Genomic DNA, 24,513 nt, shown 5'->3' with positions numbered 1-24,513 from the left:
TTTTTAACTGCCTTTATTGACGGTCTGTGAGGTTAATTTGCTCAGGAAGGCTAGTTTATTGTTAACGTGACCTTCGATGCACACGGAGGCACAGCTCCTGGGGTTATTTTTTATAGCAGATTTTTCAAGGAAAGTTAACATTAAAACCACTCTTTATAGTGGTAAGCAAAACCTCCAGATCTGGCTACAACCTGAATTTCTAAAGGCTTCATAGAAGACCAAAGTTTTCCATAAATTTTCACAAAACATTGCTACCATACTTTCTCAATTCAAAGCCACTGAAAAATTTTAATATTTCTGAATTGGGATGTCTCATAATCTGTCAGCTCAGGCGGCAGTCATGACAGATGTGTCACTGTCTAATCAAAAAGCACCCAAGTGTTACATTTACGCCTACATATTCCATTTTTGGGGGTTGCTACTGTAAATGGTATCGTAAATTTTAATTTTCTAATTTCTTGTTGCTAGTACATAGAAATAAAATAGATACTGCTGAAGTCACTTAATGTTTGTGTTTACTTGAATTTGTTAAAATGATGTGAAATATGTGTTTATGGAAAGAAATTACTAAACAGTAACTGTCCTCTAGATTTCTCCTGTGTCTGGAGAAAATACTGGGTTATAATATTTTGATTAATAATTACACTAGATGTAATACAAAGAAACAGATATGTGGATATCAATTGAGAGATGAGATTTTCTACTTGTTTTGTTTATTATAGGGTTATTAGGTTATTCGGATGGTAAGTGTACTATTACATTGTTCTAAATGTATTATTTATATAGCTGTAAAAACCTAACTATGTAAATAAGAAGGCATATAAATCAATCCTTCTGCAAATTGTTAAATGAAGAGCGTACCAAAGGAGAAAAAATAGAATCTGAGCCATTTTCTGTAAAATGACAGTAATTCATGCCCAGATTGGCAATGCCTTTTTTGTCACCAAATCAGTTAACTCTTGGTGCTTGCCATTCTAATTCATTTTTTTTAAAAAGAATCCTTGCTTTTAAAAAAAAGTTAAGCTCCTAATAATCTTTGTTAGTTATCACTGTGTGTTTTGCAAGGTTGACTTGCAAATATTGTCTTCAACTTATATCATTTTCTATCTTGTTAAAAAAAACCAAACCATTCTTGTTTTATCGTTCCCAAATTCAGAATAACAACCCTGTTAAAATGTTTTCTTTTGTGCCTAAACTGTCACTGGGAGATACCACAAAGGTTTGCCCTATGACGCAACAGGTTTATCTAAAACGCCCCCCATTTTCATTCACATTTTCATAAAAGCTCTTTCACTTTCCAAACTTGATTTTTAAAAAATGACAAACCAAAAAGAAAGCTTGTATTCCTAGGTTTACTAGTTAATTATATTGAATTACAGATAGTAATATAAACACCTGTCCATCACTGCAGACTTTTGAAGCTAAAAAGCATACTCCCGTTCAAGCAACAAAGACGAGTAGAGTAACTGTCCCCCAAAAGACACCCTCCCCTCCACCGCCCCAGGACTCTCGACTCACAAACCCTTTTCCCTTTTTGGTTCACAAAAAGTCTGAACAGGTACTGGGACTACCGCCTCCATTAGAGGGGGATTGTCAGAGGCCTATTGTTTATTTCAGTCTTTTCATTAGATCTAGCAGCCAAGGCATATTTACCTTGTGTGACAGCTACAGCAGCAATCGGCAACCAAATGTGGAAATTTCAGTTGATTTAGTTCTAGCGTCTTCACTAAAGGTAATGGTTCCCCGCGCTACGCAGCCTTCTCCATTGACAGAAAACCCTCAGCATCTCTAGGCTCGTCTCAAAGCTCCAATGAGATGCTGCTTTCCCTTCGCGCACCGTTACCAATGCTGCGATACTGAACCCAGCCACCCACCTTCCTTACCTGAACAAAGAGAACCCCATGCTTGCTTACCTCTGTTAGGAAACTATCCACAACCTGCACAGACCTAGAGACGCCTTCAGCTAACCAAGATTTAATTGTTGGGGGCGGTTCATCCTTGAAAATTTGCCAAAGAGGCTATACTAGCACAGGTTTGTTTTTGGTTTTTTTTTTTTTTTTTTGCATCTTCTCTTAAAATGTAAGCTTCGCCTAGAAATAAAATCAGTTCAGATGGCCAAATGAATGAACTGCCCTCGGCCAGCTCTGCCAGCTGACAAAAGATAGAAGGTGCAAATATTAAAGTGGATGTTAGGTTTATGATTTGGGCTTAGTCCATGAATTTGAAATGCTCTATAAACACAAATTTCCTGACCACTGCAGCAAACGCTTGTAAAATGGACTGCACATTAAAGAATCTTGAGATGCTTTTTGCTCTATATAAACATTAAAAAAATGGAGTTAAGGAAAAATGCTGCATGATATTATCCACAAGAGCAGCGATAAACCAGCTTTAATACTGAACCAACACTGATAGGATACATTTTTTTTATCATCAGATCGTATTTTGTTATCCACATAACATGAAGTTAAGTACTTTAAAAGTGAACAATCCAGTGGCATTTAGTACATTCAGTGTTGTGCAACCTCTATCTACTTCCAAAACACTTTCAACACCCCAAAAGGAAACCTGGTAGGGGTGGGGTAATCTTAAAGGGTATTGTCACAACAAGGCTGTAAAGGCAGGATGGGGGTAGGAACCAAAGCCCCCAGACCCTAGGCAACACCTCCAAATGGGCTATAAAAATGTTCCTGTTATTGCTGTTGTTCTCAGGAGGCACTGAGGCTTTGCCTTGCTGGAGAGCTATAGTGTGGTGGTAAAATAAACTGCTTGGCTTCCTGTTTCTCAGTTGGAGAAATCCCCACTTGTCCCTCCAGGAACTGGAACATGTATCTCACTAGTGCTGTGATTAAGGAACTCTGTAAAATTAGCAACCCTCACTCCTAAAGGCTTTCAGGTGAGAGCCATGCTTGAGGCGATGGATCGAGGAACAGCAAGAGTCCAATATGGCCGGATGGAGAAAGTGAGGGGCAGGGTAAGGAGAAGAGAGATGGGAGAAGAAATGAGAGCCAGGGACCAGCCCCGCCATCATAAAGCCCCTGCAAGTCCCTGTAAGAATTTTAGCATTTACATGGCCTGAGAGAGGAAGACCGTTAAAACGTGTTGAGCAAAGTATTGTAAAAGCAATACTAGGTATGGACGAGGAAAATAGTACCTTCACAGTGGAGAAACCCAGCAGAGACCACCTTCCCCCAGGGATCAAGGCTAACGTCACCAATGACGTCATCTGGATACCGAGTACCCACCTGATATGATGCAAAAGACACTCCGTATGCATCCAGTAGTTCATGTATATCCCCCATAAAATGAAAGCTTAGACCACAAATACTATTTAGGGATGCATACAATGGTGGAAAAACGTTAACGAAATTAAATTCAGGAGAAGAGTGTCCTGTGGCGCAGGGAGAGGGATTTTTTTCATCTGGGAGGGGCACAGAAGGATTTCTTAAGGTAACGGTCTGAATCTTCAACCCAGGTGGCTAATTCACACAGTTTTTACTATTTAAAATTTTTACTTTGAAATGGACTCAGAAAAACTGCAAAAATAATACAAAGAATTCCCGCGTGCCCTTCATCCAGATTCTCCAAATTTAACATTTTAACCATTTGCTCCATCGCTGTTTATTTAAATACATTTCTATGTACGCTATTCTTTCAAGCGTTTCAGAGTAAGCTGCTTACACGATGGTTCTTTGCCCCTAAATGTTTCAGCATGCATTTCCTAAAAACAAAGATATTCTATTTCATAATCACAATACAGTTATCAAATGTAAGAAATTAGGAGTACTAATATCTAATCTACAGACCTTAGTAAAGTTGTACCAATTTTCCCATTCATATCTCTCACAGCAGAAAAGAGAAAATAGATCTTCGGAGAAAAAAAAAAAACCTGATTTTTAGAAAATAATTTATTTTTTCTGCTCCGGGATCCAACCCAGGATCACACGTTGCATTTAGTTATCATGACTCCTTCAATCCCATTAATTTCTTCAATCTGGAACAGTTCTTCATCCTTTGTCTCTCACGACCTTGAAATTTTGAGGAGCACAGGCCGTTTATATTTTTTAGAATGTCCATCAACCTGGACTATGCAAACGTTTCATATAATCTCTTCGAGTCTTAAGTATTTCACAATTTAAAAAACGAGATGCAACTCGGCGAGAAATACAACGAACCCAGGCACAGTACATTTCAAGCACTGGTTAGCAAAGAAATCAATTAAACAAGCCGATTTATCAAGATACGCATTGACATTTTTCAAAATAGCTATTTTTTTCCCGATTCCAAAAACAAAACCGTACTAAAACAGAAAACAAATGTAACATCGAAGGCCCCTCCCGTGCCAATCACCTGCACTTTCTCCCGTCCTGGGAAGGGCTCCGCCAGAGGCAAAAACCTCGTCGCGTCACAAACTTTGCTCATTCGCAGGCGCCATTTTCTGCTTCACAGGCACCACCTCCCCTCTGCAGTCTTTCCTCGGTCTCAGGACACGCCCCTTGGCCTGCGTCACAAGCCTCGTTCCCAGGCGCCAGCTCCCTCCACAACGCAGGCTCCGGCTCCCGCCCCCCGCCCCCGCCCCCAGCCGCTCGGCTCAGACGCCGGGCTTCTGCCTGACGTCATCCGCTTCGCCTCCGTACTCGAGCGCGGATGGGCAGCCGGGGCCGCCCCCCGGATGCTCCATTACGCCTCGCAGACCAAGCGCCCCGGCTCCTCTGCCGAGACCGCCTGCTTCCCAGGCTCCAAGTTCCAACCACGCGGTCGGGCCGTTTTTTTCTCATGCCCCGCCCCCTGCCTCTCCACAACAAACCGCGTCCCGTTCTCAGGCCGCAGGCTCCACCTTGCAGGCCCCGCCTCTTTCCCAGACAAGGCACTTCCCCGCCCCTCCCGTCCTCAGTCCCACAGGCCACTCCCCCGCCCCCACGGCAGCGCTCCTGCGGACCTCGACCGCCGCGTCCCCCGCCAGCACCAACGCCCCCTCCGTCCCCTCCAGCAGAGGCTCTGCTCACAGCTCTGCCTCACCAGCTTTCGCCGGCCTGCAGCGGACGCCCTCGCCCATTCTCGCCGTTTTCGATCTGGCGCCGCTGGCTCTCGAGGCCCGGCACCGCTTCGCGCTGTAGCTCCTGTTCCTCGGCCGCAGCCGCTGGACTCGCTGCGACCGCCGCCATAGCCGTTCGCCCTCCACTCACAGCAACTGGGGATAGGAAGAGGCCCCTCAACTGCCACTTCCGGATTCTGGTCCCGGAAACGGAAGCAGAGCCCCCCAAAGAGCCAGGGGGCTACTGCCATCTTGAAATGGGACCCCACGCGTGGACGCGTCGAAGGGCCGGGCGGGCATCGGACCGTGGGCAGTCATCTCTGCGACCAGTAGGCAGGGTAAAATCTCCAATTGGGAACTAAGGACAAAGGTGCCTTGTGGGATTCTAACGCCATGTTGAGTCACGGCAAACGGTTGTGGGGAAGGTGAATTTAGAGCGAGGTGGACCAGGACGTATTGAGGAGTTCTCGGGGGAGACCCGAAGGTTCCAGGTCTTCTCGGTCCCATGCTTTGCTAGGAACCGAGGGCCTCTATCCTGGGAGCGGTGTAGTTAGCCAGACCAGAATGCCCTTCCTTCGTGGCACTACCCTTCTTTTCCATCAAAACCTAATGCAAAAGAGGTCACCACTTCCAGGGTGCCACCCAGGCCTCGGGGCTCTTCCCTGCCTGACCTAGATTTATTCTCTGGACAAACGTGTTGAAGAGAAGTGAGCCCCAGGGCCAGGTGTATTTATTGGCGTTACAGCAATGATAATAATAGTTGGCCCTGTTCAGGTGTTTTACTGCACGTAGGTAGTAGCCTTAGGCAGCAGAATGCCTATGGGCAACAGTGGGGACCAGAAACGTTAATTCACTTTGCCCCAGGTAGTATGTGGGGCAATAACTAATATTAACAATAATACTTCCCTCTTTGGAGCTGTGGTTTGAACTCGGGAATTCCAGTTTTACAGTTGCAACCCTAAAACACCAGGCCAGAGATTCTCAAACTGTGGTCCTAGGCTTTCTACTGGATCAGGAGACCCTTTCCGAGGGTTCACAAAGTCAGAACTCCTCACAGTACTTTTCCATGGTCATGATCTCTTGCAAGTGCAGTGGAATTTTCCAGAGCCTGCATGACCCAAGCAAAAGCTCTTTTGATGTCCTCAATTTTTAAGAATATAAAGGGATCCTGAGACCAAAAGTTTGAGAACCAGGCCACTACACCAGGGTTTTTCAACCTAGACACTATCGGCATTTCTAGCACTGTAGGACGTTTAACTGCATCCCTGGCCTCTGCCCACTAGATACGGGTAGCACCCCCCAGTTGGGACAACCAAAAGTGTCTGCAGACACTGCCAAATGTTTCCTGGGAGTGGGGGGAAGATTATCCCCTGCCGAGAACCACTGCACTAGGCTATACCATCCTGTTCTCTGCCAGGGCTCCCGGCCCTCTGTGTTGACAATTGCTAATATTTCCCTTTTTGACTCCCTGCATCTACCTGCCTATTGGCTGTCTCCACCTGACCATCTCACAAACTCCCCGAGACAGGATCATCATTCTGGGTCCAGTTCAGTGGCTTCCCTATCACCACCCATTCCCACAAGCAAAAACACACCTTGCGTTGTCATACTTCTAGGCCTGTGCACACACAGGTCCCTGGGCCTGGGGTGTCCAGAATACCCTTTCCCTGCGCAATTGCAAACCCCACTACCACCCATACACACACTCTCAGTTTGCTTCTATTTTCAATTAACTCCGCAGGGCAGCCTCCAGCTCAAACCTAGCACAGGTGAGGGGATCACAACTCAGTTATATACACTTTGAAGGATGAAAGGGAGCAGCCCTTTCACCTGGGGATCCCCAAAGTGGCACTGGAATTGGATATGGCATGTAGCCGATTAGGGACACCTCAAGCCCAACTGAAGCTTGTCAGCTTCTGTGAATGACTCTGACTGCCCCTCTGCAGACCCTCCCTACCCATTTAATCGGTAGCCTGTCTTTCTTACAGTCCAACAAGAGGCCACCCTCCCTAGGCCTAGCCTTGGCTTCTCCACCTTCCAGAGGCCAACCTCTGCCCACACCAGTGACCTTACCACTTCCCAAAGCAGTTGGGTGAATTCTAGTCCTTCTAAGCCTGGCCTGGCAATCTTGGCCCCTTTTTGTAAGGTCTTCTTCTCCACCGCCCTTGCTTCCAGAGGTGGCCATGTCATCTGATTCTAGCTAAAGGATGGCACGAGAAGTCTGCTGAACAGCCTGTGGAAGTTTCAGCCCTGTTACAAGGAAATAGGTAGGGAGGGTGTTTTCCCTGCTTGCTTTCCCATCTTTAGGGACATGGCAGCCATAGTGGAACCATAAGGCTGCAAGCTATGACCGAAATGCTTACAGCAGCACAGTAGAGGTCCATGGGCCACTGCCACTGCCGGACTTCAGTAATCAGTCACTTATTTAGGTTTGTGTTAAGTGTAGCGTTCGCCTGGCCCTGCCCACCCCACCTCTTCTGCCTGGAAGTCTAATCCTAGGCATTGTCCCAGATGGTGAACAGGGGCTAGACAGAACTCCCAGGACAAAGGAAATCAAGCCTTGGGTTGAGGCCAAGTCCCAGGCTGTATCTTACGACCTCTCTAGCCCCTCACAAGCCATTTCAGCTTTCCTAGGGCTGTTTCTCACACATGCCCATGGTTTCCATTACTTCCTAGACACCAGCAAACTAAACTTCCAGTTCCATCAACGGCCCCACTCCGGAATTTTATCTCTGTATTAAAGGATTCCCCCATCTCCTAAGTGGTTCAAAATCTGCCCTCCTCCCATATTCTCTCTCCAACTAGTCTGTCTCACAAGGTCCTAGCCAGACATGTCTTGGTCATACTGGGCTTCTTTGCCTCATCTCCCAACCCATTTTATTGGGCTTTCCAAGTGTCTTTCAAACAAACAGCCTCCCTACACCCGCCAGTCTCTGCCCTCTATCTGGCTTCCTTAAATTCTTGGATAAATCTAACTCCTCTTTCTGCTAGATTCTTAGCCCCTCCTCTATACAGCCTTCCCTACCTGCTTCAACTCAATGTTCTGCCCTTATGTGTGCAACCCCTCAGATGCCTTTTTCAATCCGGACACATCCCTGGCCCACTCCCAGGGTTCTCCTAGATGATGGGGACCAGGTATGAATTCTCCAAGGTCCCAGGACTCATCCTGGGTTGAGCCCAACTCACCCCCACAGGGATCTGCAATCAGGTTTTTCACTTTAGACTTTTTAATATTCATACAGCGATTATGGTGCATTCAGGAATCCCCCACCCCGAACCCCCTTGGAGGGCCCCTGCCCCTGCCCTCCCACCCCATTTGAGGGCCCCAGGGTTTAGAGTGGAGGAAGGGGAGGTAACCACCTGTCTGGGGACTGACCCCAGAGACTGTCCCTGCCCTGCCTCACCTTCCCCAGGGGTTAGGGAGTAATGCCTGGGCAACCACCCCCCCCCCCACAAGTGCCCGTCTGTCCCCTGCTTGTGCACATAGACACACTATGGCTCCTCACTGAGTTGGTCAGTTCCTGGCAGGGCCCCTACTCAACAGCACCGAGTGGGCTGGGGGCAGCAGGGCTGGGCTAGGGAGACCCTGAGAAGGAGGCCCCAGCTATGGGACTGCAGGAGGGAAAGAGTGGGGGCCCCCCACCTCATCCATCTCCCAGAGAGTCTCCAGTAGTCCCCAAGTCCCCCAGCGGCTGGGGATGGCAGGTGGGGGTCGGAAGGCGAATGGTCGAGGCATGCTTTCCCTTAGCTGACCCCAGGGTCTGGTGATGGGTCAGGGTTCTGAATAGGGGCTGTGTCCCTGCCGTGGAAAGGCTGGGAGCGGGGCTTCATTGCACAAAATACTGTAGGAGGGCCACACGCAGTTAAGTGGGGCCCAGCCAGTCTGTATACAGAGATATTGCATTTTAAAAATGAAAACCTCATTTAAAATAATTAAAAAAAAAACAACAATGAATGAAACAAACAAACAAAAAAGGCCCACACAACATGAGGCAGGTGGGGCAGGCAGGAAAGCAGGCAGGGGAGCCTCAGACCCAAGGCATCACCATGTCCTGTCTGAGTGGAACTCCCCAGCCTGGACTAGCTCTGGACCCCTGGCTGGCCGTGGGGCAGTGGTCCTGGGGGAGGGTATGATGGCGAGGGGTATGGGCCTGGCCTCAGTGTAGGAGGCTGGCACGGCCATGCTGTCCGCCGGCAACTACCGAGACAGAGAGAGAGAGGAAGAAAGAGACAGACAGACAGACAGACCAGGCGAAGGAGCGATGAGAGCTTTGTTAGCACCCAGCAGACAGGCCAATGGGTGGGCCAACAGGCCAATGGTCAGGTGTCTGGACAGGCAGCAGGGGACATGTGGGCAGGTGAGCATGAGTCAGGCGGGTAGGTAGACAGCAAGCAAGGAGGATGCAGTTGGGGGCTGCCCTGTGAGGGGTATGGCATCCCTCCAGCTGCTGCCTGCTGGGGCCTCGGTCTGTGGCTTAGAACTCGGTGTCCACCACTCGGAAAGCTGGCCTGCCTGCGGGGGAAAGCAGAGCGGATGGCTGTTGGTGGCAAGCAGAGAAGGTGGATGGGGGAGAGAAGAGGGTGAGGGCCACACCTACCTGAGTCAGGCATTGATGAAGACCGAAGGCTGGCCTCCTTTTGTAGCTGGATCTCCTTTAGTGCAAATATGGAAGTAGCTGCAGGTGGAGGAGAGAGAGAAGTGGGGCGTGACCCATGAGGCCATCCGGGACCACCTCCCATGTGGCCCCATCAGGGAAACTAGAAAAAGCTGCCTTTCCTTTGAGAGCCTTGACTTTCTTCATCAAATAATCACACACACAAATCAGTTACAACCAGGGAAAATGGAATATAGACTATTAGGTGATGCCAAGAAGTAAGTAATTTTGTCAAGTGTGATAGTGTTATTGAAATTACCACCTGCTAAGTCTAGATGATGGATGGTGTTTGGAATTTGATTGAGATTAATCCAGTGGGCCATTCTGTAGTGTGATAATGGTATTGTTACTGGCATTTTAGAGATACATGCTGAAATTGTTTATAGATGAATGATATATCTGGGACTTGATTCAAAATAATCAGAGTGAATACAGATAAAACCAGACTGGCCATGAGTTGATGATGACTTGTTGGAGTACTTGGGAAGACATCATATTATTTGGTCTAATATATAAATATATTTAAAGTGTCTATATTAAAAAGTTTTAAAAGATGTAAAAAAAGAACATCCCATGTGACTTCATTTCTGCAGGGTACAAGAACAGGGAAAACTTATCTATGCTGTAAGAAGTGGCAAATTAGTGGCAGCCCTTGGAGGAGGGGCCAGGAATAACTGAAGGAGGAAAAACGGGCACTTTGGGGGGTTCCCGTCGTGGCGCAGTGGTTAACGAATCCGACTAGGAACCATGAGGTTGCGGGTTCAGTCCCTGACCTCACTCAGTGGGTTAAGGATCCGGCGTTGCCGTGGGCTGTGCTGTAGGTCACAGACACGGCTTGGATCCTGTGTTGCTGTGGCTCTGGCACAGGCCAGCGGCTACAGCTCCGATTAGACCTCTAGCCTGGAAACCTCCACATGCCACCAGTGCGGCTCCAGAAAAGACAAAAAAAAAATGGAGGGGGGGCACTTTGGGGCAGCTTCTCATGTCCTATCTCCTTGACCTGTATGCCAGTTACACGGGTGATTCATTTGTGAAAATTCATTGTGCTGTATACGATGATTTGTCATTTCTCAGTGTCGATTTTACAACACTTGCTGTTTTAAAAAAGGTAAAGTGATTTTGCATGTTTTTATGTATGTTTGAAAGTTCCCATGAAAGGTAAAAGAAATCGAAAACTAAAAAACCTTTGTGTAATAAACACATCACACATAGAAACAAGGGCATACCTTCCACCCCGCCCAAGGGTGGCACAGCCAGAGCCCGCCACAACCCGCCCAGCTGTCTGCAGCTGTCCTGTTCCCCAGAGCCCCCCCACCAGCTGGTCCATTCCCCAGGCCACTCACTGTCAGGAAGTTTATGGATCCGCTCCCCCAGACTGAGGAAGAATGGATGTTTCATGGCATCCTCTGCGGAGATCCGATTGCGACCTTCAAACTGAGTGGGGGTGTGTGTTGGGTGGGGGAATATTGACATTTTCAACACGTAGGCTGCTCTTCCTCCCCGCCCCAGACCCTGCCCCGTAACTCCATTTCCCCACACCTGGAATCCATGAGACGCCCTGCCCCCACCCCCCAGGCTGGCCCAAGAAGGTGGTCTCACCTGCAGCAGCTTGGTGAGGAGGTCAGCCCCGTCGCTGTCAAGTCTACCGCAAGGACAAGGGGACCTGTTTTAAACTGAGTTTGGGTACTCTGGCCCCCAACACCCACCCACCCACCAGCCTCACCGGGGTGCATGGCTCAAAAGGGCCTCGGCTCGGTACTTGGGATAGTTGTATGTCTTGAACTCTTCGTTGGACAGGATGCCCGGCCACGTCTCCTCAGTTGGGGTTCCTGGCGGGGAAGCAGAGTTAACCCTAAGCATCTCCCAGGGCCTCCCTGGATGTCCCCACAGCTCCTAGGGCTCATCCCCCACCCCCCTCACCTAAGATGCGGAAGATGAAGTGCAGCTGTTCCTCCACCGTGGAGCCTGGGAAGAGGGGCCGGCCCGTGGCCATCTCATAGAAGATACAGCCCACACCCCTGGGCAGGGAAGGCACAGTGAACAGGAAAGCAGTTGGCTGGCTGGCCGCTGTAACCAAGCCACCTCCCCTTCACTGCATGGCCCCTGGCACACTTCCACCTGTCCTCACCACATGTCAATCTGAGTGGAATAGTCCGTGGATCCGAGCAGGATGTCGGGGGGACGGTACCACAGGGTTACCACCTCATTGGAGTAGGTCTTCGTTGGAATTGACTTGGCCCGGGCCAGGCCTGGCAGATGGAGAGAAAAGGCAGCTGGAATGGAGGAGGTCCTGGCCGGTGTCGGGAAGAATGCAGTTGGGGCAGAGGGCATCCTGAGCAAAGCCTGGAGAGGCTGGAGGGGATCGAGACAAGGTGGCTGTGGGGGAGAGGGAGGCTGGGGTCACTGGGCAGAAAGGGGAGGCCAGGGGTACCGAAGTCGGCCAGCTTGAGCTCTCCTCTCTCGTTTATGAGCAGGTTCTGGGGCTTGAGGTCTCGGTGTAGCACCTTCTGCCGGTGGCAGTAGGCCAGGCCACGGAGCAGCTGGAACAGGAACAGCTAGGGACCCAGGAACGGCAGGCAGAGGTCAAAGAGTATCCAGCAGCCTGAGCCCCAGCAGGCACTGCTCCCCCTCCCAAACACAGGCACTGTGCCCGGAGCCTTGTCTCACAAAAGAGGACAGGGTCCCAATGCCCTCCAAGGGCTCCCAGCAAAAAGGCCAAACGGGAAGTCTGTTTCTGGGAGATTTGTGGGGTGGAATGGGTGAGTGGGGGGCCCCCTTGTGCCCCTGCTTCCTGCCCCACACCCACTTTCACGTTGTGCATGTTGATGACGTTCCCACAGTCATCCAGGTACTGCTTCAGGTCCTTGTCCTGAGGAGAGCAGAGCAGGTAGAGGAAAGAGGGTCACAGCCTGTGGCTCTGGGCCACCTCCCCACCTCCGTCTGGGCCACACTGCCACTCAACCTTACCAGGTACTCAAAGACAAGGGTGAGGGACTTCTCCGTGTGGATAATATCATGTAGCGTGACGATATTGGCATGTTTGAGGTCCTTGAGCAGGGACACTGCAGGGAGCATGGAGGCGGGATGGGAGAAGAGTCAGGGCCCACCCTCAGGACAGAGGCGAGGAAGAGCCCGGGGTTTCCTGCTTTCCCCATGCGGTTTGGGGCGGTGGTTCACAGCCACCGGCTCCAACCAACCTGATACCAGGAAGAAGGTGTGTCCCCAGGTTCCAGAGGTGGACACTAAGGCTCAGAGAAGAGCGCAGAGCAAGAACCTGGGATGGCAGCCCCAGGCTTATGTGATACTGGATTTTCACAACCCATTTTTGGTTTCTGAAAAGGGGCCTTGCTCCAACCCTTAGTACACAAGCCTGCAGCTTATGTGAACGTGAATTTGCATACTCAATTTCTATGCAATTCTGATTCATTCCATGTGATATTCTAACTAGAAACGACTGTGTCAAGTAAACTGGTGAGTGCTTTCAGGGATATTCTCAGAACTGAAGCAAGCACCCTGCTTTCCAATGCATCTGCCTCTTTTCCATATGGCAAGATTCCTGGTTTCCCTAATTTATTATTTGGATATGGGGGGTTGGGGTGACGGGTACTTTCTCATGAAGCCCAGAGTCTCAGGAGGGAAGTCCCGGCCAGAACCCCCAGTCCCCATCACGCCGTGGGGGGAGCCCAGGAAGCCTGGAGCAGATGGCCTGAGGCCTGTACCTTCCCGGATGGCGGTGCAAGGTGCCCCCTCTTCATGTTCCAGTCTGATCTCCTTGAGTGCCACGAGGTTGTCTGTGAGCTTGCTTTTGCCTTTGTAAACGGTGGCATAGGTGCCCTGGGATGTGAGGAAGAGTGACAGGAGAGGAGCTGTGAGGCTGCGGGACTTCTCACTGACCCTCCCCCCCCCGCCCCGCCCTACCAGAGGCCTGCTGGCTGTCTCTCACCTCTCCCAGCTTGTCCAGCTTGATGTAAGTCTCCAGTTTCCCAAAGCCGATCTCAGACTGGGGTAAAGGAGGCAGGTTGAAGTAGGCTCGGGGGAAGGGACTGGGGAGAGGAGGAGGAGGAGACACGAAAAGGAGACAGATGCTCACCAGGCTGACACGCCGGAGGCGGCGGCTGAGCGGCTTGTCGAAGATGGGGCTATTGAGGGTCAGCTTCTCAAGGTAGCCCTCGGGCAGCCGGATGTCGGCTGGTAGTGACAGGCGCTTGTTGATGTCCTAGCAGGAAAGATAGGGGAGACAGAGGACCATGAGCTCCAACTCCCCTGGCCTAACCCTCTTTTCCAGCCCCACTACTGCCCGGACAGGGGGTTAAGCACCTCGGTGGAGATCTTGCGTGGGGGATGGTTGCGCATGCGCACCCTCACTGGTGACTGCACCTCATCCGAGGACGTGGCTGAAGCCTGGTCACTTTCCCCGTCAGACCCCATCTTCAAGTCCTCGTGTACAATCTCTGGTCGTGGGGACAGGTGGAGGGCAGGCCAAGTGGGGTCAGGAGCCCCAGGACCACCCCCCCCCACCCCTGCCATGTAACACCTTCCCTCATCACACATGTGTGCGCACGGCCCCCAGAGCAGCCTGGCGTCCCTCGGGGAGAGGGTGGGAAGGCCCAGGGAGGTTCACGCAGGTCAAGACTGGTTGAATGGGGGTGGGTGGGGTGGGCAATAGTCACCTAGTGCAGCACCCCGTTTCAGCGGCGAGCTGAGACTGCGGCTGGCCCAGGGCCAGTGGGCAGGCAGCAGCAGAGGCAGCCAAAGGCCCCAGGAAGGCAGGCCCAAGGCAGGCAGGCGCCAGGAGGCCTGAGGGGACTGTCACAGAGCTCAGGAGAAGGGCAGAGGGAGGCATGGGGCAGCTGTGGCAGGCGGGGCACCCTTCCTTCCTCCCCCTGAGGCCTGGGCACAAGGCCAAGGAAAGGGGCACGGATGGACAATAGAGAAAGGGTGCTGAGAGGATGGGGGAGAAAACGGTGAAAGGAAAATGAAAGTAACGCAGGTCTAAGAGGAACTTGGCTAGAAGGCAGCACAGCTGGGGACCAGTCTGGGAACAGGGACAGTCAGTGGACCTACCTGGTGCAGAGCTGAGTGGGCCCCGTCCAGAGCGAGGTTCCCCAGGAGCGGTACGTGTGGGGGCCTCTCCAAGGTCACTGCCACCACCACCGCCACTCTCATCGAGGCCTATCTGTTCTGGGGCACCATTGGTCTTGTCTACACTTCGGCCCCCTCGGAGTGTCATTGACAGCTGCCGTTTGATCTTCTTCATCCGATCCATGGCGACCTGAGCAGGGGGAATGGATGGGAATGGGTTCCACATTAGCATTTGCCTGACCCCCACGAGCACCCCAAATCCCTGACCTCCCAGTGAGACGCACTGACACGAACTTGTGTCAGTGTCCACCCAAGCACTGTGGAGCCCGGCCACCCCTCAGGATTCCCGGAAACCTGGCATGGATGGGGACCTCTGTCGGTGCCCACCACCTAGAACGGCCAGCCCCTGGGGACCCTGCTCCTAAGCAGCCCACCTGGGTACTGAGGCTTGGGTGGCTGGCTGAGGGAAAGGGCCCAACTGATGCAGCGGTGGCCTCCATGGCGGCAGCCTCATTGTGGGAGCAGGGAGTTCCACAGCAGGCACTGGGTGCAGCTGCACTGATGGACCCAGCCACTGGCGGGGCTGGGGGCTCGCCCAGGATCCTGGGACGACTGACACGGCCCCGGGCATGCCCATAGAATGGCATGTTCCGCTGGCACCAGCCCCACATCACCCCCAACTGCTGCCAAAGCAGAATGCTCCCTGTGACCACAAGGACCCTCCTGCCTCCCCCAGCAACCATCGTCAAGGTAACCAGTGGACTACCCCATTGGTCTAACTGGTGAGGGGTGTTGGAAGAGGAGGTTCCTGCCTGGACTCAACCACTGGGTGAGGTTATGGGGGGGGGACGGAATCTCAAAGTATACCTGCTACCCTAAGAGCTACTAGAAGGATTCAATCAGGTTGGGACCATTGGGTCCCACACCTAGGTTTTTTATGAGCCGGGTCACATTTTTCCTCTACTGGAGAACGCACATCTCCTTTATCAACCCAAATGAACACCTCAGTCCTTAATGTGGCCCAGCCACCCAAGCCTCAGTACCCAGGTGGGCTACTTAGGAACAGGGTCCCCAGGGGCTGGCCGTTGCAGGTGGTGGGCACTGACAAAGGTCCCCCTTCTCCCCGGCCTCATCTCCCCCTCAATGGTTGCTAGTTGCTGTTCTGCAGCCACACCCAAAAAGTCCAACCTCAGGGCCTTTGCACTGGCTGTTCCTGGTACCCTTCCCCTAGATTTCAAAAGAGCTCACTCCCTTACCCTCTTCAGGTCATTGCTCAACTATCACCTTTTTCATAGATAACCCTCCATGAATATAAGCCTGTTTAAAAATCTGAAACATCCTGAGTTCCCTCACCTGGCCAATTATTCCCCCCAGCATATATCACCTCCTCAGAAAAGACACCATCTAACTTATTGGTTGCTTTATTCTTTACTGTCTGTCTCCTCACCGCCATAACTAGAAGATCAGCTCCGCCAGGGTAGATTTCTGTCTGTTTAGGTCATGGGTATATCCTGAGAACCTAGAATAGTGACTGACACAGAGTAGATGTTCAAAAAGTGCTTACGACAGAAATTAATGAATCAGAGGAATTCCCGTTGTGGCTCAGCGGAAACAAATCTGACTAGTATCCATGAAGTTGCAGGTCTGATCCCTAGTCTTGCTCAGTGGGTTAAGGATCCAGTGTTGCCGGGAGCTGTGGTGTAGGTTGCAGACGCGGCTCGTACCTGGCGTGGCTGTGGCTGTGGTGTAGACCGGCAGCTGTAGCTCCCATTAGACCCCTAGCCTGGGAACTTCCATAGGCCACAGATGTGGCCCTAAAAAGAAAGAAAACGAAAAGAAACGAAAGTAATGAATCAAGGGCTAAGGGCCTAAGACCAACCTCTGCCAGGGTGAGCATGGTTGAGTCCCCACTACTCACGAACAACCCAAGACAAGGTAGCCCAGGGACACTGGCATCGGCAAGAAGATGACCTAGATGGGGCTGCTGGAGGGAACAGGGCCACCGAAAGGCTTAGGCCAGCCTTCTTCTGCTTCCTCCTGGGCTCTGGGCCAGCAAGGAGGGAAAAAGACCTGGCTCAGGAACCATCTGGACTCACAGCAGGGCCTAAGATGGCCCTGGGCCCAAGGGAAGTGGAGCTAGATAGGGGGTTGAGGATGAAGCCGGAGCTGGATTCGAGGAGAGAAGTGGGTCATCTGTTACCTTGAAATAAAGTGCTTACCCAAGTCGTCCCCAAGCCCCACTTTTTGCCTGAACTCATCACCCCCAGGAGGGTAGAGGGGCCAGCCTAATAGAAAGACCTCAGGAAAGAGGACGAAGTCCATCCAAAGAACCTGGGGATAACAGCAACAACAAAAAAAATCCTCACCCAGGAGGCTGAACACTGGACCTGAGGCTGAGGAAGGTGAAGCATGACCAGCCCCCAAAGACTGTCTTGTGTCCTTCTCTATGGAATGGATACCAGTCGCTTTGCCTGTTGTGGCAGGGAATAGGGGACGGGGGACGGGGGGGTGGGGGGGAACCACTCCATCCTCCTGGATGGAGGATGAAAAGGGAGCCAGAAGGAGCCATGGGTCCATGACCTCTAAGTGGAGACCCCAGGGGCTGGACCTGTTCCAGAGTTCAGTCTGGGGGGATTTCAGAAGATAGGGTACAACATCTGTGTATCATCCAATGCCCTCAGCAGGGGAACCCTGGGCAGGGCCCTGTGAACAGAGACACTTGAATATTAATATGCAGTAAAACGTTTAAATATTGTTCCAGTCTTCTGAGATTTCTGGATTTTAGAAGGAAGGAGCAAGACACTGGATACACGACCCCACTCAAAAAAGGGCACATGTCCTCCCTGACCCCCGGAAGGGATGCACCCATCCTCAGAATACTTTCATACCCACGGATACTCACCACCTCACATCACATGGACCACTGAGGACACAGCCATCACACTCTACTGACTCACATTAAGAACACACCATCCTGGAGTTCCCGTCGTGGCGCAGTGGTTAACGAATCCGACTAGGAACCATGAGGTTGCGGGTTCGGTCCCTGCCCTTGCTCAATGGGTTAAGGATCCGGCGTTGCCGTAAGCTGTGGTGTAGGTTGCAGACGCGGCTCAGATCCCGCGTTGCTGTGGCTCTGGCGTAGGCCGGTGGCTGCAGCTCTGATTAGACCCCTAGCCTGGGAACCTCCATATGCCGCGGGAGCGGCCCAAGAAATAACAACAACAACAACAACAACAAAAAAGACAAAAAAAAAAAAACACACCATTCTGGAGTTCCCATTGTGGCTCAGTGGTTAACGAATCTGACTAGGAACCATGAGGTTGCGGCTTCAATCACTGGCCCCCGTTCAGTGAGTTAAGGATCCGTGAGCTGTGGTGTAGGTCGCAGACGCAGCTCGGATCCAGCGTTGCTGTGGCTCTGGTGTAGGCTGGCAGCTACAGCTCCAATTAGACCCCTAGCCTGGGAACCTCCACATGCTGTGGATGTGGCCCCAGAAAAGACAAAAAAAAAAAAAGAGAGAGAGAACACACCATCCTCATCCCGTCCAGACCCATCCCATGAGCACACTGGACTCTCGCAGTGTCCCGCTTCCTTCAGTACACACTGGACCCTCAGGAAGGTTTCCCTGCATTTTAACTGCCTTCGGCACCCCAGTTTCCCTATTTATCTCTAACTCTGATCTGCACACAAAGCCTCAACGGAGCACGGACCTCCACCCAGTCGGCCCCTCTAAAGTTAACTCCGAGCACCACATATAGCCTGTGAACTTCTCTCCCAACATGATTCTGACCCCTATGAACATGCACTTGAGACCCTCTACCGCTAACCCACATGAGCACTCACCGGACCTTCATGCTGCCCTGAATGCCGTTAACACAGAGCGAACACTGCAGATCCCTGACCCGTTTCTGCCCACACTCAGGCCTCTCCACAGCTATGACCATCATGAGCACATCCTCTGGTCTCCCACTACCCTATCCCCCCACTTCCCAGCAGCGAACACTGCAGATCCCTGACCCCTATTAGCACACACTGGGCCTCACGCAGAGCCGAGCCTCCCCATTAACACACCCTGAACCCGTACTGAGCCCTGTTCCCCAGGGGCACACGCGAACACGCTGTTCCATAATGACCTGACCCTCATTGGCACACACAGACCTTCATTCAGCCCAGAACCCTATTAGCACACTTCAGCCCTACATGGCTCTAATCCACTTGAGCACACCTAGACCTTCCCATATTCCTGTCCTTTATTTCTCTTTGCTCCAAGTCCTCCACAGCCATAACCCCTGTTGGCTGACAAATGGATCCCTTCAGAGCCCTGATCTTCCGGATCCCCCCAACAGATCCCCTCCACAGCTCTACGCCCCGCAGCACTCCCTGGAACCTCAACACACCTCAGTCCTCCCCCTTGGACACACGCACACACTGTCTTCACAGCGTCCTGACACGCATTAGCGTATTCCAGACTTCATACTGCTCTGATTCTGCCCGCACTGGCACACATCTAAGTGCCCCCGTGACTCGAAACTCACACGGACAGCCACTAGATCTTCCTATATTACCCTGCCCCTTCTTACTTCTTATTACCCTAGAACCTCATCCTCCCTTGACCTCGTGGACATGGACACACACACACACACACACAGATCTCACACCAGCTTGATCCTTAATGCACGGAACCTCTTACAGGGCTAAGACACTTCGCTGACCACCAACCCCCGGCCCCACGCCTATGTCCACAGCTCTGATACCCATTAGCTCAGGCTCAGGTCTTCACTGCTCTGCCCCATTAGCACATACGGGACCTTTATCACCATGTGCACATACCCTCTACAGCTAGGACCCCCATTAGTACCCTCTCAACACTCCAGTTCTTGCACTACCCTGCCCTCCACGGGCACACTCTGGAACCTCACACCTCGCAGTCCCTCACGGACAAATACACAGCATTAACGCCATCCTGACCACCCCCTTAGCACACACAGGGCCTCAGGAAACGGATCCTATTAGCACACCTTCTGGTACCTCTACCACCTTATCCCCCAGGAACACACACTGGGCCTCTCTCTACAGCCATAACCCCATTTGCATATCTCGGCACTCCTCTGACGTCCTCTGCCCTGTTACACATCCTCGGGTCCCTCTGTTGCCCTGCACCGCCCCTCAGTTAGCACGCACTGGGCCTCAAAACCTTACACAGCGGGAAGATCTCACCACCACATGCTCTGACCCCTCCACAGCTCAGGCCCCCATGGGCAAACCTCGAGTCTTCCACCACTCCGCCACCCACTTCCACACCCTCTGGTCCTTCGATCACCCTGCTCCCCATTTGGACCCACGGTACTTCCCATCCCCAGCTCCCAGACCGGGCCCAGGGCGGGGCCAAGGTCAGGGAGGCCCCAAATGACCCCCCGCCCCGGTGCATTCTGGGAAACTCGCTGGCGGGGTGGGGGGTGGCACATGCCAGCCGTGCAGCCCAGACCCCTGGGCACCGCCCGGGAGTCTGGGTTGGTCCCGGTAGAAGGAAAGGCAGCCCCCACCCCACCCCTCGGGGACGCGCTCACCGGCGGGGGCGCGCGAGCAACCTCAGCGCCGCGGGGCCGGCGCGGCGGCGCCTGGGGCGGCGGCCCGGGCTGAGGCCGCGCGACCTCCTTCTCCTCCTGTTCGCCGCAGGCGCCCGTCCCAGTAGTCTTCGGCCATGGCTGCTGGGCCCGGGCCGCCGCCGGCTGAGGAGGAGGAGGCGGCGGCGGCGGCGGCGGTGGCTGAGGCGGAGGCGGCGTCCCGCTCAGCCGGCCATGAGCTTGGCCGCTGCGGGCGATGCCCCCGGGCTCGCTGGCGCCGGCTAGAACCCGAGAGCTCACGGCGGCTCGCGATTCAGAGCCGACTGTTAGCGGAGACGCGGCGGAACCCGGGGCCGAACAGCCAATGGCCCAACCGCTGCGCGCGCCGCGCGCCGCGCATGCGCACGCACGTGCTGGAAAGGGTGAAGTGGGAAGGAGGGGACTCACCTCGGACTGCATGTACCAAAAGACCCGTCCGCAGCGGGAGGGGGCGCGGCCATCGCGCGCCCACTGGGGAATGTGGCGCCGGCCCTGGAACGGCGCCAGGGGAAGTGTGGAGGTTGTATAGTACTCAGTGCCGATCTTGCTAGAAGTTTGCTAGCGCCGAAGTAGGCAGCAGCCAGTGACCAGCGTGCCAGTCACCATTCGCTCCCCCTACTCGGTCTCACTTGGTACATCCCCATGATGGCAAACTGGACTTTTGCAAGGAGGAAAAAGACAGATGAAGCTGTCAGTCCTACTCCCTTGAGGTGCCTCGGAAGGCAGGGATTTTAAAGGTTCGCGAGAAGATGACTTTTCTAGGAGAGGTGGCCAGGAGAATCATTGGCTTTTACCACCTAAGATAGGACAGAGTCTAGCCCCGCCCAGCTACTCCTCCCCCTCCTCCCTGACCGCGAGCTCATTCCCACTGTGAACGTGTGCGGCCCCGCCCTTTGAGGTTGTCGCCCAGCCAATCGGATTTGCCCCCTGGGGTGAGGCAGCGCAAGAATGAAGGGCGTGGCCTGGTTGGGGAGGCGTGATTTAGCTGTCCCGACCACGCCTCTCCCAGGTTTTCATTGGTTTTCACCGTCGAGAGGGCGAGCCCTCCTTTTTGTTCTGCGTTCCCCTGTCAGCATAGGTCGAATATCTCGCAAAATGTTTGGTCAAAATACCGTTCAATCGAATTTCGTCCCGCCTCTAACTCCTCCCATCTCGGTCAGTGAGATTCCCGGGGTGGAGCCCAGGCTGATGCGAAAGACCGACCTTTATAGGGGCGAGTGCATTACTGTGCACGCTTGAGACTTTGGACTGGAAGGGACCTCTTTTCCGCCTCACTCGAGGATTTGCAACCTGAGTTTTACTGCCACCTCGCAACTACCTCTTCTGGCCCACCAGAGCCTCGCCCATGGCTTCCCCCACCCCCGCCACCTCCCCGGCTCTGCGGTTTTCCGTTTTATCGAGTGGCAGCGTGTCAAGCACTGCCAAACAGACCTAATCCCTCACCTCTCTCTGCCTGAAAAACTCGTAGCACTATCACCAAGCCCAGTTCAAATGGCCACAGCCTCCGGCAGGTCATCTGGAACATCTTTACACTGCACCCCAGTCCAAAGCCAGCTTCCCTGTTTCTTCTGTGCTTCCCTTTACCGTACTCTTGGTGACACCAGTTCATACTAGAGCGGATTTGCCAGAGCATGTCGGGAGTGGAGATACCTGACAGACACCGCGGGATAGATAATCAGATCCATCGCATCCCTGACCTCAACTCTTACCCTTCTTCTCACTCAGCTCCGGGAACACTAATATCCTAGCTATTCCCTAATAAAGCAGGTACAATCCAGCCTCTGGGACTTCACACTTGCTCTTCCCTTTGCCTGGGATGTTCTTTCCCTCAGAAAGCCACATCCCTCACTCTCCTCTTCCAAGTCCTTGTTTCAATGTCAGCTCCTTCATGAAGCCTGCCCCGGCTCCCCTATTTAAAAACGCCTACTGGCACCCCCATCAATCCAGACTCCAAACCTGACCCTGTGGACCTTTGGAATTACACCAATCAACTTTAACATACAGTTTACTTACTGTGTTTATTGTCTATTCTGGGTTTCACCCTAGCAAAACACACACTCCAAACCAGAACAGGAATCTTTTTTTATTCGTTGCGGTCTCCAACACCTATAATAGTGCCTGGCACACAGTACGCGCTCAACAAATGTTTGTTGAGTGCCTGATGGTAAATAGTTCTAGGAAACCTTGTCCCGCCCTGTCCTTTGTGCCTGCTGGATGCATGGAGCTCATTGCAGAGACCCAACCCCTGCCCACTGAGCCCTGGTCTCCTATCTTGCTGGTGTTATAAACATGACAGAGAAATAAAATGGCATGGGCGGGTAACTAAGATGCAATCAGGAATCGTGGGTTCTTGATGAAGCTGTTCTTTTTTTTTTTTTTTTTTTTTTTTTGCTATTTCTTGGGCCGCTCCTGCGGCATATGGAGGTTCCCAGGCTAGGGGTCGAATCGGAGCTGTAGCTGCTGGCCTACGCCAGAGCCACAGCAACGCAGGATCCGAGCCGCGTCTGCAACCTACACCACAGCTCACGGCAACGCCGGATCCTTAACCCACTGAGCAAGGGCAGGGACCGAACCCGCAACCTCATGGTTCCTAGTCGGATTCGTTAACCACTGCGCCACGACAGGAACTCCAATTTTTTGTCTTTTTTTTTTTTTTTTTTTTGCGCTATTGAAGCTGTTCTTATACCTTGTGCGAATTAGGTAGCAAGGGGATCTAGGAGCTGTGGTGCTAAAGAAAGGGACAGCAGTGCCCTGGAGAGTCAGGTGTAATGGAGGAGATACAGGGAACAAGGTCTAAAGTACCCATGAAAGGCCCTGAGATAGTGGAGAAAAGAGGCAGAGGAATCAAGTTTGTGTGCAGGTCTCAGACGTTGTAACAGTGTAAACAGTGGAGAGAGGGGCAGTGTTTGGCGTACTCTAGAGCAGCAATAATGGAAAAAGGACCCGCAGTGGGAAGACCTCTCCAGTTGACCTAGAGAGCTAGCATCGCCATTAAATGGATGCCAGAGGTAAAGCACTTCAGTCCCTCATGTCCCGGTGGGGAACGCAAAGAAAAGTATGGAAGGATGAGGTCACCGGAGCAGCGCGGGCCAAGAAAAAAAAAAAAAAAAAAGCCATGAGGGAGGTGGGCAAGGGCGTACCCTGTGCTTGGGATCTGGAACTGACCCAGGAGGCAACACATGTGGGGACAGCCTGTGATGGCTATCAGGTCAGGGTCAGGCCAGGCTGTGCGAGTCCCAATCCTCAGGTTTGAGTGAAGGAATGAGGGGGTCTGTTTCTAAATGGGAGAAGCTAGAGTCTGGCTGAGTGAGGGACGGAGGTATGAGTGGCATCCCCGGGCACCAGGTGGTGCTTTCAACTGTCTGGAGTGCTCGGCCAAGACCAAGGAAGGAGTGTGGGCAGCTCTGCAGTCCTCCTGGGGCTTGCGGTAAGCCTGCTCTAAGCAATTAACAACCCACAGCAGGCTCTCTCTGCTGGAAGGTGGGAGGCCTCAGGACAGGCCGACCAGGCCCAAGGGACAGGAAGCGGGCTTTTCCTCTACAGATGTTCTCAGCCACATATTTTCATCAAAACTGCAAAGTATGCACAAACACTGGCATTCTTTGGTCCAGCAGAGCTGCTGAGGCCCACCCCCAACTGCCCCGCAGAAGGGAGTTCTTGGCACTGGGAACCTTGATGATAAAGGCTTGTCCAGGATCTGAGTGCTTTTATCCAGGTGGGAAGGGACCTGCCCCAAGGCCATAACCCACACTGACCAAGTCCTGGCCCCCCAGTTGCCATAACGTTCCTCTTCCAAGTCAGGGACAAAGTTAGAGGAGCTAAAGGATTTGCTCAAACGCTCCTCTTTACTACCTCTCAAAATCAATACGGCAGGGAGTGAGGAGCCAGAGACGGAGAAGGCGGAATTTGAACCCGGCTCAAGGAAAGTCGCGTGGACCTAGGTATCTGCTCTTGAGGGCCTCACCAGTGCCTCCATTTCTTCCTAAGCAGGGAGGGGAGGAGGAAGATACGGCAATTCCCACATTTTACCTGCCCAGGAACCTGGCAGTGGGGCAAGGCTGAGCCCTTTGAGGTAGCATCCGAACCAGGAAGCTCCAGGAAGTCCCTTCTTTCCCTGGAACCAGCAGGGTGTGCCACG

The 24,513-nt window shown here is 52.5% G+C and overlaps 1 protein-coding gene across 10 annotated transcripts in view; it reads right to left on the bottom strand.

The window, feature by feature from the left end:
* CDK16 (cyclin dependent kinase 16) overlaps positions 1-21,219 on the bottom strand; it is a 30,734-nt gene extending 9,515 nt beyond the window's left edge. The window contains exons 1-16 of one of the 10 annotated variants that reach the window (XM_047765668.1): positions 20,784-20,810; positions 14,755-14,962; positions 14,008-14,141; positions 13,781-13,906; positions 13,634-13,690; positions 13,410-13,524; positions 12,658-12,752; positions 12,497-12,559; positions 12,122-12,245; positions 11,819-11,939; positions 11,611-11,708; positions 11,414-11,519; positions 11,290-11,332; positions 11,034-11,124; positions 9,634-9,711; positions 5,020-5,191 (exon numbers count right to left, since the gene is read on the bottom strand). In XM_047765668.1, coding sequence (XP_047621624.1) covers positions 5,020-5,191; positions 9,634-9,711; positions 11,034-11,124; positions 11,290-11,332; positions 11,414-11,519; positions 11,611-11,708; positions 11,819-11,939; positions 12,122-12,245; positions 12,497-12,559; positions 12,658-12,752; positions 13,410-13,524; positions 13,634-13,690; positions 13,781-13,906; positions 14,008-14,141; positions 14,755-14,962; positions 20,784-20,795 — 1,643 coding nt within the window. In that variant the 5' untranslated portion in view covers positions 20,796-20,810. Of the gene's footprint in view, positions 1-5,019; positions 5,192-9,288; positions 9,549-9,633; positions 9,712-11,033; positions 11,125-11,289; positions 11,354-11,413; positions 11,520-11,610; positions 11,709-11,818; positions 11,940-12,121; positions 12,246-12,496; positions 12,560-12,657; positions 12,753-13,409; positions 13,525-13,633; positions 13,691-13,780; positions 13,907-14,007; positions 14,142-14,754; positions 14,963-15,206; positions 16,406-20,339; positions 20,469-20,783 lie in introns of those variants that run through there. The other 9 variants (XM_047765670.1, XM_047765664.1, XM_047765667.1 and 6 more) reach the window with 9 other exon arrangements.
* Between the last annotated feature and the right edge of the window lie 3,294 nt (positions 21,220-24,513).

This window comes from Phacochoerus africanus, chromosome X (genome assembly GCF_016906955.1).
Source record: "Phacochoerus africanus isolate WHEZ1 chromosome X, ROS_Pafr_v1, whole genome shotgun sequence".
In the NCBI taxonomy this organism is placed as follows: Eukaryota; Metazoa; Chordata; class Mammalia; order Artiodactyla; family Suidae; genus Phacochoerus; species Phacochoerus africanus.
This window is presented reverse-complemented; position numbering and strand designations above follow the sequence as displayed.